General features: G+C 50.4%; 1 protein-coding gene across 3 annotated transcripts in view; it reads right to left on the reverse strand.

Moving 5' to 3' along the window:
* Window positions 1-1,190: 1,190 nt before the first annotated feature.
* The window catches only part of LOC122392356 (TBC1 domain family member 1-like), a 43,559-nt gene continuing 28,296 nt past the window's right edge, over window positions 1,191-16,453 (reverse strand). For 2 of the 3 annotated variants that reach the window (XM_043387144.1, XM_043387142.1), the window contains 9 exons: window positions 7,151-7,309; window positions 5,838-5,984; window positions 5,294-5,458; window positions 4,628-4,779; window positions 4,171-4,307; window positions 3,687-3,802; window positions 3,102-3,271; window positions 2,581-2,774; window positions 1,191-2,287 (listed from right to left, as the gene is read on the reverse strand). In XM_043387144.1, the coding sequence (XP_043243079.1) occupies window positions 2,014-2,287; window positions 2,581-2,774; window positions 3,102-3,271; window positions 3,687-3,802; window positions 4,171-4,307; window positions 4,628-4,779; window positions 5,294-5,458; window positions 5,838-5,984; window positions 7,151-7,178 (1,383 nt within the window). In that variant the 5' untranslated portion in view covers window positions 7,179-7,309 and the 3' untranslated portion in view covers window positions 1,191-2,013. Of the gene's footprint in view, window positions 2,288-2,580; window positions 2,775-3,101; window positions 3,272-3,686; window positions 3,803-4,170; window positions 4,308-4,627; window positions 4,780-5,293; window positions 5,459-5,837; window positions 5,985-7,150; window positions 7,310-9,739; window positions 9,818-16,453 lie in introns of those variants that run through there. The other variant, XM_043387143.1, reaches the window with a different exon arrangement.

Raw genomic sequence — 16,453 nt, forward strand, 5'->3', positions numbered from 1 at the left:
GAGAGAGAGAAAGAGAGAAAGAAACGAAAACCGGGAAGTCTGTGTATGAATAGAATCCTTGTGCTGTGTAATAAACAGCGATTAAATTTGTCCAGCGATGCGGAGAGATTGCTCATAAGTTCGAATTTTTTAAGTGACCTTCCAGTTCACGTGATGGCGCTAAAGATTTCCCGAATTTCGTTCTTCATCAACATTTGCAGGAGTTTATCAAAATACATCAAAGTTCAATCAACATACCACCGTTTCAATCAGTTTCTTCGTTATCTTATGCACAAGCCGAGGCCGACCCCACAGAGTCCTTGTGATTTTATCTTCAAACGTTACGGTCATGAAGATCACCCAAATACCTAAAAGATCACGCTCGATGGTCGTGATATCTCGGTAGTCGACCCATCCGTTATGAATTGGAGTCCCGTGGGAGACAAACTGTTTGTCCCCCGTCGGCATACATCATAATTGTATAAAACCAGCTGCCAACCGGAGATGGAGAGCCTCCAAGGTCCGAAAAAGAACGAGACGCCAGCCTCCTGAGTACAAAAACACATCTTTTACCGAGATATGGTGCACATGCACTGAAATGCAGAAAGAGCATGCGGATTGCAGGTAATCGCTCTGCTCCGCTCAGTGGCCACTCAGGTCCACCATCAACTAAACTCTTAATACAACTCATACTCGTTCTACACGTTGGACTCGGAAAAAAACTAATGAGTTAATGTTCACCGATACGAAAATAAAGTTAATAATTTTCCCCCAAAAGCCGTAAGGCGTAATAGCTTGCAGCAGTAGGCACCAAGGTCAGGCGCGTGCCCAGCCGGTTCGAATGACGTCGGAGACAGGACCCACTCACGTGGTCCAGCCGGCTCCGCGGACTCCGGCAAACAGTGACGTTTTATGCTTCCCAGAAGTGCTGCGCGGAAAAGCCCGATCATTTTCAATACAAAACAAGTAATGTTGATCATGCGAATCTTGTGATGACGTTCTGCCTTTCTTGCTATGCCTGTCTTGAGCTCGCCTTTTCCGAACTGACTATTGCTGAATTAATTTGTTTTACACAATTTGATGCATTGATGAAATCCGTAAGACAGCCGACAAATATTTCTCAAACCCGTTCAAAAGTCCAGAAGCATTGAAAGCTGTGTCAAAAGAGTCCGTGCCATACATTTGACCCTCTCACACACAAACATGTCGGCTTTCTTAAGAACTAATATATTTCACACACAATATGGTAGCTCGGTCACATAAGGCCGACGGGTGGTAGCGGCGCGCGGTCGCCATCTATTCGTCAGCGCCCACAGCGGCCCCTCCGGGCACCCCGGCCCGCGCGCGCAGCTCCAAGGGGCGCACAGACGGCAAGGCATAGATGGCTGACTGTTGGGACGGCAGGCACGCGCTCAGCGCACCCTCGTCTTCTCGATTTTTGTAGCACATGCTAGCGTACGTTAGCAGCCAGCAAGCAGCATACGCATTGAGTGATATAAGAGTGTGCGTAAGCGTTGTACTATCACGCTTACGACTATAAAACGCCTCTACGGGACAGAATAAATACTCGAGGTAAAACGCGATTCATGTCAATTATATAGGCTCGGCACTAAAAAAGGAGTAAATAGGCTCTAACCACGTGCAGCCCAGCAGCTGGCCGCGCAAAACGGCGTCTTTTGTAAGAAGCGATGTCTGACGGAAGCAGTAGAAAGCGAGCTGAGGTGTGTCGTCGACTATTGGCTCTGCGCACATACTGGCCTCACCCCGCCCTGGCCCTCCCCCCGGCACGACTAGCTGTCAGTATCACACGGCGCTGCCCCATACACAGACAGACAGACAGACATACAAACAGACCGACCGCGGCCGCCGGGCGCCGGCAGACCGCCAGCGCCCTCCCGTGCTCCGGCTCATATCCCTCTCATCGCGAGTCCTCCATTCCACTCAGCCTCCCCTCTCCATCCCTCGCACCACTCCAAAATACTCTCCTCTCACCAAACCTGCCTTTATCCCTCCTTCCCTCCCTCCTCCCTAGCGTCACTCGCAGTCCACCGTCTTGGAGCGTGACAGGGCCCTCTCCCGGCGCGGCCGCGACGGACCCGCCTCGAACAGGGCACAGTTGAGTGGGTCGCGCGCGTCGCCGGCCGGCTCCGAGGCGGCGCCGTCGTCGAGGAAGCGTCGGAACGGCGCCGGCACCTCGAGCCGGTCGGGCGTGTGGAGGCTGAGGTAGCGGACGAAGGTGACCAGGTCAGACCTCTCGGAACTCAGCTGGCTCACCCGAGACTCGAGCGTCTTGTTCCGCTCGGTCAGACTGTCGGAAAGCGGGAGACCATGGGTCACACACTGGTGAGGTCAGTCAGTTATCAACATATTTTACATTACAGAAACTTCGCCTGATTTCAGACCGTTGTTCACAAACTAACTGACGTCATGCTGACATAATATTCACATGCCATATCACTTCGTGGCACTACCAACTGGCAGATACTGTTACACAGACACTGTTGCAATTACGATAAATGAGTAATTGGCAGTTTGGCACTGCATATGTATATAAATGCATGCACATTGCTCATGTGGTGTCGAGCCGACGTTTCGTCTCACGTTTTGATTTGATCGCTGGAGGTCTGCAGCTGATGTAGCAGCTCCATAACCTGCCGTTTCAGGTTCTGGTTCATCGCGCCCAGCTTGTTGAGGTCGCTGTCGGCGTGTGAGGGCGAGGCGAGCACCTCCTCCTGCAGGACGTGGTACTCGACCTCGTAGGAGAGCAGCTGACGGCTAATGTCCAGCTCCACCGCCTGGCCGGGACGGGGTTCACAGGGAGACAGAAGGGGTCAGCCTCTGAGGTGGGAGACAGTCAGGTGACATCGACACATAATCAACATGAGCCAGTTCGGTGCTGGTGCTAGATGCTTACGATTATACATATGTATGTAGAGGGTGCATCGATTACATCCACGTGGCTGGCGATTAGCTAGCCTGAGCACCGCGACGAAACTCTAATTTTCTAAAATAATGGCTCCATTAAAACACCCAATTCAATTATGCACCGCGACGGTGAATTTTCACTGCATTGTCTTTCTCACCGGTAATTGTGATTACGCGGCTATATAATGTCTCTGTACCTTTCTGAAGACCTGCTGGGCGCTGGTCTGGCTGAGGCGCGGCATCTCCGTCTTGATGTACTCCATGATGTCCTCCATGCCGGTGAGGTTCTTCAGCTGCTCCTGGTGGATGTCCAGCAGCGCCAGCGACACCTTGAACACCGCCTCCAGGCCCAGCAGCAGGATCAGGTCTGACAGAGACCAAACGCGACGCAGTGGTTAGCAGATAGCACACAACACTGACATTCGCAAACCTCCACTTTCCGCAAAACTAATCAATGAACATGGTTATCAAGCTGCAACCAATCCATTATCAACAGATGTATGTATCGTAGACGATAATCATATTTAATAAAACGAGACAGATTATATGTACATAAGCCAAGGATGAAAGTACTCGGCTCCCGTACGTATTATTTTATGATTTATCTAATCTGCTATTATAGCAAGGCTACGCTGCTAGTATCCTAAAACAAAAACGGACACTGCTTATTGAAAATATAGTCCGGGAACGAGATAGGTGCGATGCATGCTCTAGTTAAGAAGATCCCAATACCTTCCGAAAAGCGGTCCCTTCCTGACCAGCCATCCCCGCCAGCGACTTACCAAAGACGCGGGCAGAGAACCCGATCGGGTACTGGGACGAGAAGAGCGTGAGGAACCAGGGCGTGGCGTATAACATCGGAGACACCTCGTACTTCTCCAGGTGGGCGTACAGATCACTGTAAAACGGACGAGGAGACGGTCAGGTCACTGGTGGCGGCGCGAGGGGCAGCTAGCTCACTGGCGGTGGCACTAGGGTACTGAAAGAGGCGGCGGGTGCCATGTAATGCAGGCCGAACTAATCGTACCCGTTATACCTTTCACGTAAAAAATATGTGGGAGAGCGGGGTTAGGTGAAATATGGGGAAGGCAAACTGCAGCAGCGCTCATATGTAGCTCCACTTTAAATGGTGCGCCGTTTAGAGATCTCTTCACAACCATCCACGCAATTGGCGCCCACAAGCCCCCCCCACCCCCTCCCACACACACACGCACAAAACGGTGGACCTCGTAAGACTTCCCACACCTGTATGTCCGCCCCTCCTACCTGTGATGGTCGTGTACCAGTCGCGAAAATTGGTACATCTGAATCTGCAGCGGAGACATGTCCGGCATGAACTGCTTCCGCAGCTCCAGGGGGAACAGCATGTGCTTCAGCAGCTCATAAGACTCCTCCTCCGGCGCCTGTAACATGAAAACGGCAAGGGCGTGAGCGAATCGTCATCGAAGACGTGCTCAAGAAATACAGACATGGCGTGACAATTAACTAGGACATGGGTTCGTCAAATGACACCACGAAGATATTCTGAAAGTTGAAACGTCTTCAATCCTGCCCAAAGTCGTAGCCAAGTCGATGAGGGCTCAGTGTAGGCAAGATTCATCAAGAAGTGTGACTGCGTAAAGTAAACAACTAGCATACATATATTCACGATCATGGACCACTACATGCATAGAGGTCATGCATATGGAGATAACGTCACGATCAATACGGTCTCAGAACTCACATGAAGCAGCAGTATGCCGGCGATGAAGCCGAGTCCCTGACAGTAGCCGAGCTCGGGGTCCAGCAGGGAGACCGCCTTCAGCACGTTAAACAGCTCCAGCTGACCAGAGCCGAACGGACTCCGGAAGTAGGGGTGCTGCGGGAACGTGCGACCTGCGGCGACGCATGGGAGGGAAGATCTTTGTCAGTGGTGGGGGCAGAGGGACGGGGGAGGGCCTGTCAGCGGTAACATACAGGGTCGGACAGTCATTTGCCGGCGGCAGTATTGAAGGAAGATGACGGGAGGGCGGAGGGGAAGCACTCCATCAGCAGTGGCGCGGAAGGAGCCGGACAGCAGATGGGGATAGGGGTGTGAGGCACACAGAGAGACGGAGGGAACAGGGTGCGGATGGACCTTGGTCGAGGTGACCGCTCTGGCAAGCACTGCAGAGGGCGACACTGGCGCGATAGACCAACGAGAGTGAAGGCGGACCTCAACCTCCGTCGAAGCCACGGGCCTGGTCAACACCGCAGAGGGCAACACTGGCGCCCATACCAGATATCACAGATCAAGTGATCACATGTCACAACACCAGCCCCCTTAGTTACAAACATCCTCCCACCCATCTGCCTACGCTTCGCCCCAAACATACCGACGTCGGTGAGGATCTTGCCGCGCCGTACGTACCGAGGTCTGTGAGAATCTCTCGCTGGAAGCTGGTCAGCTGCCGGATGAGCTGCAGGTACGAGGTGTCGTAGTTGTCCACGTGGCTGACGGACGGCGCCGGGTGGTGGAGCCGGTGGTGAAACACCAGCAGCTGCCACACCTCCGGACGCAGACGGATCGGAACGCCTGTATAGACACAGGGGACCGGGTTACTAACACGGACACACGAGGGTAGATCACGGTCACGGATACGGGTCGACAGCTCACGGACATGAGACGAAGGCTCACAGACACGGACAATCATGTCAAGCAAATTGAAAATAGCGCCACAAGAAAGTCTTCTCGTCTGAAACAACCATTAACTTCTATGCAATGGGAGCTCGAGCAGTAACGCTTAACAACTTGCCTAGCGATCCCCTCGTCCGAAATATAGCAAACATAGACGCAAATGAACTACGCTGAATTCGACTTCCCAGTTTGAAATCGTGAGTCAATCAATGACTAAAAGCCCTCTCCCATCCATCCCTACACACCCCGATTCTGCCCGATACCGCCGGCCACGCACCTCTGAAGACGAGCTCCTGGAGGTCGTCGACGTGGACCTTTCTGCCGGCGCGCCAGCTGTCCAGCAGCTGCCTCCACTCGGATTTGACGTCCCCGGCGCAGGGCGGCATCTCGGCGTACATGACACGCTCCCCGCTCCGCACACGCTCTGACGGTGGAGGGTTAGCGGTAAGGTCGGCCTGGGTGTGTCACTCAGACCTGAGACAACCAAGACACATCGTTCGCAGGCAACACGCAGTAACAGTGCTGACGGAGCCTGTGTGACTCCCAGTTCTCACACAACAAACACATACACTGGCCTCACGCAGAAAACACGTAGCAACAGTCTCGACGGAGCCAGTGTGCCCTCGCACTTACAGCAGCGACGCTGACCCAGCCGTTTAACCCTCCCCACACGTATGTACCGGTGACCGAGCACGCACGAAATATGAGAGCACGCACGTCGCACGCAGCGCAACTGAGAGTAGCTGTACCGGGTCGTGCCAGGCAGCCGGGCTGTCAGAATCTCATTTCAGTTGAGTCCAGCAGTCAGCACCGTGCAACTAACTGCACACCAACGCTTAGATATGAGATAGCATGATTATGAACCGGAATAGGAACACACACTGATTCCTTCTGAGCTTCCGCGTCTTACAATTGACGTTTCGGCACGGGCTCCTTCAGGTAAATGGCATGAAATCATCAGCCAAAAGCGGCGCCATTCACTTTGTTCGACAGCCCGGCTGAGCTCCACACGAGCCTACTTTGCTCGGCCGGATCCACAGGTATGTCCTCAGCGAAGCGTGCAGTTCGCGCTATGATGCAGCGGCGTCACGCCAGTGAGCTTCCTTTGCCGGGTGACCTTCGTCCGGCGGCCCGGCAGACCAAGACAGCGGAAAGATCGCATCGCGCACGCCACGAATAGACAGACACCGCGCACATGACGGCCTCATTGCTGCTGGTGTGCTCGTGCCATTCTCCTGCGCCGCAATTGTGACGTCTGATTTGTCAGACAAACAGTACACCAGAAAAGCGCAACTGAGATTCCGGCACGGAACGGTTTGTTCGCCTTATTGATAGTGAATTGAGATGAGGTCACTAGCAGAGAAACAGTGACATACTTAGAGATATAAATGTATAAGCAAGCGAGTGAGTTGGTGAGTGAGCGAGTGAGTGTTCAACTATCATTTGAGACAAAACTCACACAGACACCAACAAATGACAAACCATTTCGTGCTGAAGCCGTCAGTTGATCAGACACCATCCAAAACTCATCCAGCCACACTTTAATAAGTACAGAACCTGCCGGAGCGCAGAGCCGCGACCTCCACTGACCTGTGATGCGCTCGTTCTCTCGCTCCATCCTGTTGAGCAGCACCTGCTGGTTGATGGCCTTCTTCCAGAGCTGGCGCAGCTCCTCGCGCGAGCGGCGGGGCTGGGCCGCCGTTGCCGCCGCATCGGAGCTGGTGCGTGCCACAAGCGGCGACTTCTCTCCTGGGGAGAGAGAAGAGGAAGGTTAGTAGTGGCATAAGGAGCGGTCAGTCGGAAACAAAAGGGGACGGTTGGTAGAGACAAGGGTAGACCAGGGGGACGGTCGAGACGGGTAGATCCGGCGAAGACTGCCAGCTGGCCGTCGCTCCGGTGCCGTTCGCTAACCAGGTAGCCAAACACTTTGAAAACTGACGCACACTTCAATCGAAACACTATCCAAAGTAACAATCTCCTTGCTACATTGGTCACATTAGCGGGCCTCGATTCAAGGCCACACTTCTCTCAATAACCTTGGCGAGCCGCACCAGCACCACCGCCTACGACAATGCTTCCTGGCCGATCTATGATGTTCAGATGGTGACCCAATTCCTCGACTGCCGCCATGACCTTGTCACCGCAGGAGGGTCTCGTTATACTGGCGCTCGGTAAGTGATTTTATCCCGCAGTGCAGTCTGCGATACCCAAGCTGAAATACGCCCATCTGATCACATTAGCCCCATGACACTAATCTGGCCACTACTAAGGTCCTCTACCGGCCGGTGCGATAGGAAATTCGCCGCGCCTGACCCGCTGAGGGCCGATTATGACACAAGCCATCAAAGTGCGCCCCGCGCAGCGACCTTCTCCGTCACAATACGGACGAAATGGCGATGTTCCGCCTACCATTGAACGCCCTCGTTATCAGGTATCGACCACAGCCAACTAGACGTGCTATCACAACAGGCCAATTTTAGCCATTCGACACGTGAACGCCCGACGTTCTTTTCAACATCCATGGAGGAATCTGGAGCAGCATGAGCGACGGGGTCTGAAACCTTGACATGGGGGCGCTTTGCTGACCCAACCGTCCCAGACAGCAAGGAGTGGATATAGAAGTCTAACCCAACTATACCGGGCACCTGGACTGAGCAGTGAGCAGAGCTGCATTACGGGTCGTCAAGACAGCTGGGTCTGGAAGAGGAGTGATTAGACCTCCTCTGTCAGACCACAAGGAAACCCCACAGTCTGCAGAAATTGCAGAGCCCGGCGACCCGGGGTCCCACCCCAACCGTTACCCCACATCCGCCGGCTGCGGTCGGATACAGACTACAGACTGAACAGAACACCATCCGGTGAGGTGAGTCGAGGGAAAGTCCGATGCACAATATCAAAATCCAGCATCAACATGGTAAACGCTATTGACGTAAAGAAACCGATAAGCGATGTCAGCAGACTGTCAAATGCAGTTTCCCCATTAGGTCTGTTATCATCCACAAACAGAATACTGGCCTCCGGGGACAAATAAAAATGATTATCTCAGTGCCATCCTCACTAGAAATGAAACACCTGACAACGGCAGCTTAGCTGTGAGCACCGGAACTGCCTGCGCCTCGAGTCAGTCTGCGGCGCGGTCATCCACACTACCCGCGGCCCGACTACGGCGGCGCGGCGGAACCACATTCCACGCATACCGATAGCCCGCGGCGGGCGAGCGACCGAGCTACACCGGAGTTACAGCGGAACTCCCTCCCCTCCTCTCCCTCCCCAACCGGCGCGGCAATAGACGCCGGACGGCACGCAGGCCGAGTGCAAGCCTCAGGTGACGGGAGTGATGTGGGAAGTGCCGGCATAGTCAGCCACCCGGCGCGGTGGGCTGTGTTTTTACCAGGGTTATGGTCCAGTGGTTCCGCATGACGTATCATAGACTGCAGGGCGCAGGAATGCCAGAGATACAGAGTCATGGTAAGGCGAGCCGCATACTGCCAGTTCGTGCCTGTTGACCTGTTGCATATTGCATATTGCACAATGCACAGAGCACTGAATAAGAATTCGCTGAGACAAAGCTTGCTTGGGTATCTCAGAGAGGCAGCTCAAAGTGCACTTGTGCGATGCTTCTATGTTGGTCAGCACAGGCCACAGCCTATGGCTATTCGCAGTTATTTTACGTCCTAACTTGAGATGGCGGATACTAGCAATAAGGGCATTAGGCAATAGGCCTACGACGAATCTGGAAATCCGGAATGATTCCATCAGTCATGAACATTACTTCAGCAAGGTTCATTCGGTAAAATGATACGTGGAATGCGGGTATTTTAGTAACGGTGGGCGGTAGTCACGTTGGTCGATTAGTGGCAACGTATAGCTCACATATCCGACCGCAGCGGCGGTTGCAATCGGCGCAACTGTTGCATAGGTACGAGGGAACGGGGAACTACCGTCTGACACTGTTGACACATGGCATATAGAGAGCACGGCACACCAGCTAATATCGGCGCTCAAGGCTGATAAGAGAGATGGGGCTAAAACTCGTAACACAAACGAGTAATTTTGGTCTAGCAGCAATACGTTCAGGTAGAAGAGCAAGTCTCATTTGACGGGTGAGCTTTGACGCTCCACCGACGTAACATAACAGACAAGCAACGTTTATTCATCCTGCCCCAGAAATAAGATCACCTGGGTCTTGCAGAGCAGCCGCCACTATCGCCGGGACAGTCATTACCACACTACTCTATCCACTCTTTGATTACCAGTGACCGCTGCGATTTGCCGCGGGGCGCCGCCCACTGCGCTGCCTGACCCCACCACTTCCCCTCCCCTCCCCCATCACGCCCATCAGCTGACCATCAGTGCCGGCCCGCCCCGCTCGCATATTTACGTCTGGACAACGAGTTGCGGGGAAAAGTGCTGATTTTGTTGCAGTTTTAGGAGCCGATGATTAGGCTGGATTTTTGGGTTACTTTTTCGCTCTGATTCATGTATTTCGTAGTGTTTGGCTTTTGGATATTTTAGTTCTTTCAGATAAATATTACTTGCCCTACAACTTTTGTAAAAACGTTTAATTTTTTTTATAAGCCGACCTTCAGAGTCCTAAAAATACATCAGCACTACAATCATTGTAAACAAACAAATGGAGCACACCACTTGGCTCTGTTCCAGGGCGTTTTTAAGTTTATCTGGTGGTTTCCGTACTCTTGTACGTCGTTTTGTTGACTTATATCATATTTAAGAAGCATGTGACTGAAAACAATCCGAAGCATCCAGGAGGCTGACAGAGGTCCTGACTCCTGAGCAATATCAACATCAAGTTGAACTTGAAGTTATGAAATTTTGGTTGATAAACACAAGTTGATCGGGCTGATATATCAGCAAGAAAAAGTAAAATTAAAAGAGCTTATTGGCCGAAAACAAGCTATAATATTGCAGATCTTTGAGCAATACTGAAGAGCGGGCTGAGCAGGATCATGCCAGAAAATGTTGACTGACGAGCGCATATTGATGTATTGGTATGAATATTGAATGATAACTTACAACAGCAAGATAAATTAGTGCTAACAATCAAGTTAAAAATCTAGAATGAATGGACTTTGGCAGCTTTACTATGCTTAGATGCTATGCAGATTGTAATGTGCATCACCAGCATCAGGTACTCAGTGTCTGGCAAATGAAACATGCGATCATTCCATTGCTACTGGAGGAGAAAGCTTGGATCACTAAATCCACTTTATGTTGATTTTGATGTTAATCATTGCTGTATTTCTTGAAAAAAGGATTGTTATAAAATTGTCAATGTGATAATCCATGCAACGATGTGATCATTGAATGTGTTCATAGTCATTCGTGATAGTGATTGTTGGTCCAATATACAATGGCAAAGCTCTCAGTCTCAGCATTTCTTGCTGTGGATGGCCAGCAGTGACTCAGAGCTTAGAAGCATTAGTTTTCTTCACAAGGCTGGGATAAAAAGTACTGAGGGTAATCTTTCACCAAGGAACTCTACTTTGACATGTTATGAGATGTAGGCACAAGTAGGTAGGTGCTTAGTTCCTATAGTCAGCAGTTGTGTAGGTTTAGTCGGGTTAGCTTAGATTAGGTTGTTAGTTTTTTAATTTGCCAAGTGTCCATAAAAATGTGACCTGAGCAATGAGCATACCTGTTGTTGATCACTGTGTTCCAACCCACATGAATAGCCCAAACAGAAAGCACAGGAAGAAGAAATGGATGACTCGGAAGGTAATGGAGGACATACAGAGGAAGGAGCATGCTTGGGACAGATACAGAAAATCAAAAAGCAAGACCCACCTGAACCAGTACAAGAAGATAAGGAACAAGGCAACAAAGAGTGTGAGGGAGGCAAAGTACCTGTTTGAAACCAAGCTTGCCAAGGAAGCCAAGACGAACCCCAAGGCATTTTATGCTTATGCTAGAAGTAAAACCTCAATTAAAGAACAAGTTTTGTCTGTTAAAAACAAGAATGGGGCCGACACAAAGACGTTAGAAGAGGCATGTGAAGTGATAAATGAAGAGTTTGAGAAGGTATTTACAAGAACCGCTGTCTCTCCCCCCTGGTCAGTTCTAACAGGTTTCCAGGGTGAAAAACTGACACAGGTGGAAATAACCAGGGATGAAGTGGAGAAGACACTGCGTAGTCTGAAGCCGTCAGCTCCAGGTCCTGACGGAGTGCACCCGGTTGTGCTAATGCACTGTGCGACCAGTCTGAGTACACCTTTGACAACTGTTTTTCAAGCATCACTGCAACAAGGACGCGTACCGAGGGACTGGACAAGGGCAAACGTGACACCAATTTATAAGAAGGGCAGTCGGAGCGACCCACTCAATTACAGACCTATAAGCCTGACATCTGTTGCTTGTAAAACACTAGAACGACTAATCAGGACCCGCCTAATCAGCCATCTTGAAGAGTCTGGTCTCCTCAGCATCCATCAGCATGGCTTCCGATCTGGGATGTCGTGTTTAACACAGCTCTTGGAGTATCTGTGTGAGCTAGAGAATGCGATGGATGATGGAGACAGCGTTGACTCCGTGTACTTAGACTGTGCCAAAGCATTTGACTCGGTGCCGCACGACCATCTTCTAGCGAAGCTCTGGGCAGCTGGCATTGAGGGCCCACTAGCACACTGGATTCGATCTTTTCTAACAAACCGTGAGCAACGGGTATGCATTAAAGGAACACGATCTAGCTGGAGGAAGGTCAGGAGTGGCGTGCCCCAAGGCAGTGTTTTGGGACCGACTTTGTTCCTCATCTATATAAATGATCTGCTGGATGGACTCCAGTCAGGAGGGAAGCTCTTTGCAGACGATGCAAAGATTTTTCGACGCATCAAGTGTCCAGAAGACAGGCAGCGACTGCAAGCAGATCTCGACAAGCTACAGGAGTGGAGCAACAGGTGGCTTCTTAAATTTAATGAGAAGAAATGTACTGTACTGAACATAGGCAAAAGGAATCCCAAATACTCATACAGAATGGGAGGAGCCCAACTGGCACACTCGGAGCAAGAAAAAGACCTTGGGGTACTAATAACCACTGACCTGAAACCTGCCATGCAAGTCGCCAGAGCAGCAGCAGCAGCAAACTCTATGCTAGGCCGTATCAAGAACACCCTAACATGTCTCAGTGAAGAAACCCTCCTGCCGCTATACAAGGCACTTGTAAGACCACGGATGGAATTTGCAATTCAAGCATGGTCCCCCTACCTCAAGAAAGATATCGTGAAGCTGGAGAAGGTGCAAAGGAGGGCCACAAAACTTGTCTCATCACTGTCTCATCTGCCATACGAAGAGCGGCTCCAAAGACTTGGCTTAACCACACTGGAAAAGAGAAGAACTAGAGGCGACATGATTCAAACATTCAAAATACTCAAAGGCTTTGACCGAATCAAAACAGACTGTGCATTTCTGGTCCTGGATCATGGACAGCAAGGAACAAGGGGACACAGTATGAAGCTAATTAAGCCAAGACACAGAACACAAAAACGTAACGAGTTCTTCCCATCTAGAGTTGTCGACAAGTGGAACTGCCTGCCTGAAACTGTCATACAAAGTGAGAATGTCAATCAATTCAAGAGCAGATTCGACAAGTACATGCTAACTAACAATGAGAGGAGGATAACTAACAATGCCTCATGAGCCATCCGCTCCCATGCCTCCTACTCCTATCTCTTCGGTAAGCATCTCTTCGGTAAGCACCTGAATAACCTGACAGCTGACCTAACCTCAATCATCACACATATTTGCAGCCTACCCAAGACCTGCATAGCAGTAGCACCCAGTTATAGGTAGGTACTCACTCTAACTCAATCTTACCTGCTAACCTTCTAATTGCCAATAGTTAGCTCACCTTGCCAAGCTGCATCCAGGGAAACAGTCAACTGAGGAACTGGCTCATTGGGTGGCTGGTGTGAGTCTGTGCATTTAAAGTGTTTCTTCTCTGAAGCTGCTCTGCACTGCTGTATGTCATGTTAGATGCTCAGAAAATGTGGGAAATGATTACTAAGCTACTTAAGTGCTTTGTTAATGCTCGAGACATGAACAAGTACAGATCCTGCACTTGCAGGGTACAGCTATGAGTTAGGTGCTAGGTGAGTATGTTATGTGAATGTGCTGTTCCCTGTTTGACCATAGTAAGTATACAAACAAGCACAGGGTCACAGTTATATTAAATCTCCACATAAACATACAACAAAAACGGCCATATAGCTTCACTCCGAACACACCACAAAGAACTTAAGCCTTTGCAGGCACAAAAATGCTTTGATTTACAGGACAGGTATACAATATATCCTCTGTCCTTGGGGATCTTGCTGCCAAGTTGAGGTACGATGACTGAACTTCAGGATTGATCAACCTTTTATTCTTAGCCACTGCTTATATACGAGATAGACCAAATGCTTGTTTATAAACTGCCTTGAAAATTTAATGATCCACCTTCAATTCTGACATGAAAGCACAAAGAAAATAGTTCCCTCTCCTTTTGGAATACACAAAGCAAAATATTTAATAACGATGGACAAGAGCAATTAGCGTAGCTTCCCTCAAGTTAACTTCTGGCACTGATGAATTACACTGACTCTTATTCGCTTCATATTTTGTAACAAACGCGCTAAAACTGCAATATAACAGCACTATATGATTCTTGACAAAATGCAAAAGTAGTAAATATTTAGCCCTGGTGGCATTCATCCTTGGTGGAAACGTAATAACAAAATATTTTGTAGTACCTATTAAATTCCGGCCGAAAACAGTGCACGGTTTAAGAAAGAATCATTCCAATGACGGTCCATTCTTGCGGTCCTGAAATCGCCACTATTTCCGGCCTCTCCAACGCAACTCGTTGTCCAGACGTAAATATGCGCCCCGCTCTGCTCCGTGCTCCGGTTTGTGCAGAACCGCCCCCCCCCACCCCGCGACCTTCACCGTGCAGCGAGTGACCTTAGGGAGGGGGGGGGGCGCTGTCAGAAACCGGAGCAGGGCGCCCCCCTCTGCTCCGACAGGTGACGCAACCCACAGAGAAGGCGAGGGGAGGTGACCACCAGTCACGAATCAGATCATGGAAATCACAAGGTCGCTGCACAAATACAGTGCATTTATTTGCATTTATGCAGGCATGTATTTGCAAGCCTCGATTAATTCATTCTAGGAGAATTAAAAAAACTAGCTACAATCGCGTCACTTCGGATTCAGTGTGTTTTACGGGAGGCTCAGCATCAACGCCGTTGTCGGATGATCACATGCATTTAGTAATAATTCATGCCGCCCGCTTCGATGTAATACAGACAATCCACTTATATCACATAGTGCTACAGCGAGCGCCTCCGTGAGATCCACAATTCCAACTGCCATCCCTGCCATGCCACCGGTTGCCCCATTTGCCGTCATTACCGTGACCCCGATCAGCGGGACGACGACACCTGTCACCAAAGACCGCCCGTTGGCCTGACCGGCACCAATCACCACCCCTGTCACCAAAGACCGCCCGTTGGCCTGACCGGCACCAATCACCACCCCAGCGGGGGCTAGAGCACCACCTACCCCACAGGGCCGCTCCTTAGATCTCCTGTGGGCACACGGTTACACCACTGGAGGGAGACTATAGACTCCTGATTATTGACCGAGATTGAGTCTCGGGGTTAGCGATAGCCGGCGTGAGTTAGCTAGTAATCAACAACACAACCCATTAGGTAGCCCACCAGGGAACGGTGAGCTCTGAACCATTAGGAGACGATTGGACGAATGCTGGCGAGCAACACCACGAAAATCCACGCTGTGACAACACGCCAACTCTGATGATTCGTCCTATGCTGATGCGAGCCGGGACTATAATGACGTGATATTACAAACACACTGTTATCGCACCATGCACAGCGTCATGAGCGACCGTTAGCTCTGTTTGACTCTGATACTGAGCACATAAACAAACCAAACTCCCACCGCCGACGAGCACCAAAAGAACGAACACCGGCGTCCCAGAACGCTGGCGAGCCGGAGAATACGAGCGCAGTGGGTGTTTTACCATTATCCCACGGCTGACGGCTCCGACCGTGCGGCAATTCCCACAACTCTAACGGAACATAAACCGTTGACAACGGAATCGTGTCTCCTTTAATGGCACTCATAGTTCGTAAGTTGTCATAAATTGTCATATGAGTTACGCCATGCCACAGGGGCGTCGCCACGGATTTTTGAGTGGGGGGGTCGGGTTTCTAGTCTTTACCCGATGGGTAGGGGTGTTTTTTCCACGCTTCCCAGTTTTGTGCGTGCGTAGGTATGTGTGTGTGTGTGTGTGTGCGCGTGTAACAAATCGTCGCGCAGCGCCGCGAAATTTGGTATAACCTATTAGCTACATCACTTGCGTAAAAATTATCACTGGTCACTTAAGGTCAGGTCGCCATGTCAAGTTCAGTTATACGGTATACCTCTATCAAACTTTCCCCTCTCGCCATTCTTGTAGCTTTTCTCCCATAACTTCGAAATTTGGTACACTGTATACCTAATGTATGGGGTTATACGTGTCGGCAATTCATGATTCTGAGGATTTACATCTATGATCTGGAGGCAGGTCAAATACGTGACCTCATCATGAGAAAATAATGAGAAATTAGAAGAAGCACGAATGCCTCCTGCTTTGAAAAAGTTCGTCAGAAACGCAAAATATCTTTGGAGCCATGGCAAATCAGCTCATCATTGCCAGGGACAGGGTGCAACTTATGGCGAGTGATGACTCGAAAGGTCATTAGTGGAAATGTCCATCGACGGCCACCAGCATTTTTTTCTACAACTTTTGACGAAGACGCGGTAGAGCGATGACAGCACCTGGGAGGTGTTCACTGTTCAGCTCAACAACACGGATCCATTCATATGCAGCAGGAGGTC

Source organism: Amphibalanus amphitrite, unplaced genomic scaffold (genome assembly GCF_019059575.1).
Source record: "Amphibalanus amphitrite isolate SeventyFive unplaced genomic scaffold, NRLGWU_Aamphi_draft 000483F_arrow, whole genome shotgun sequence".
Lineage (NCBI taxonomy): Eukaryota > Metazoa > Arthropoda > Thecostraca > Balanomorpha > Balanidae > Amphibalanus > Amphibalanus amphitrite.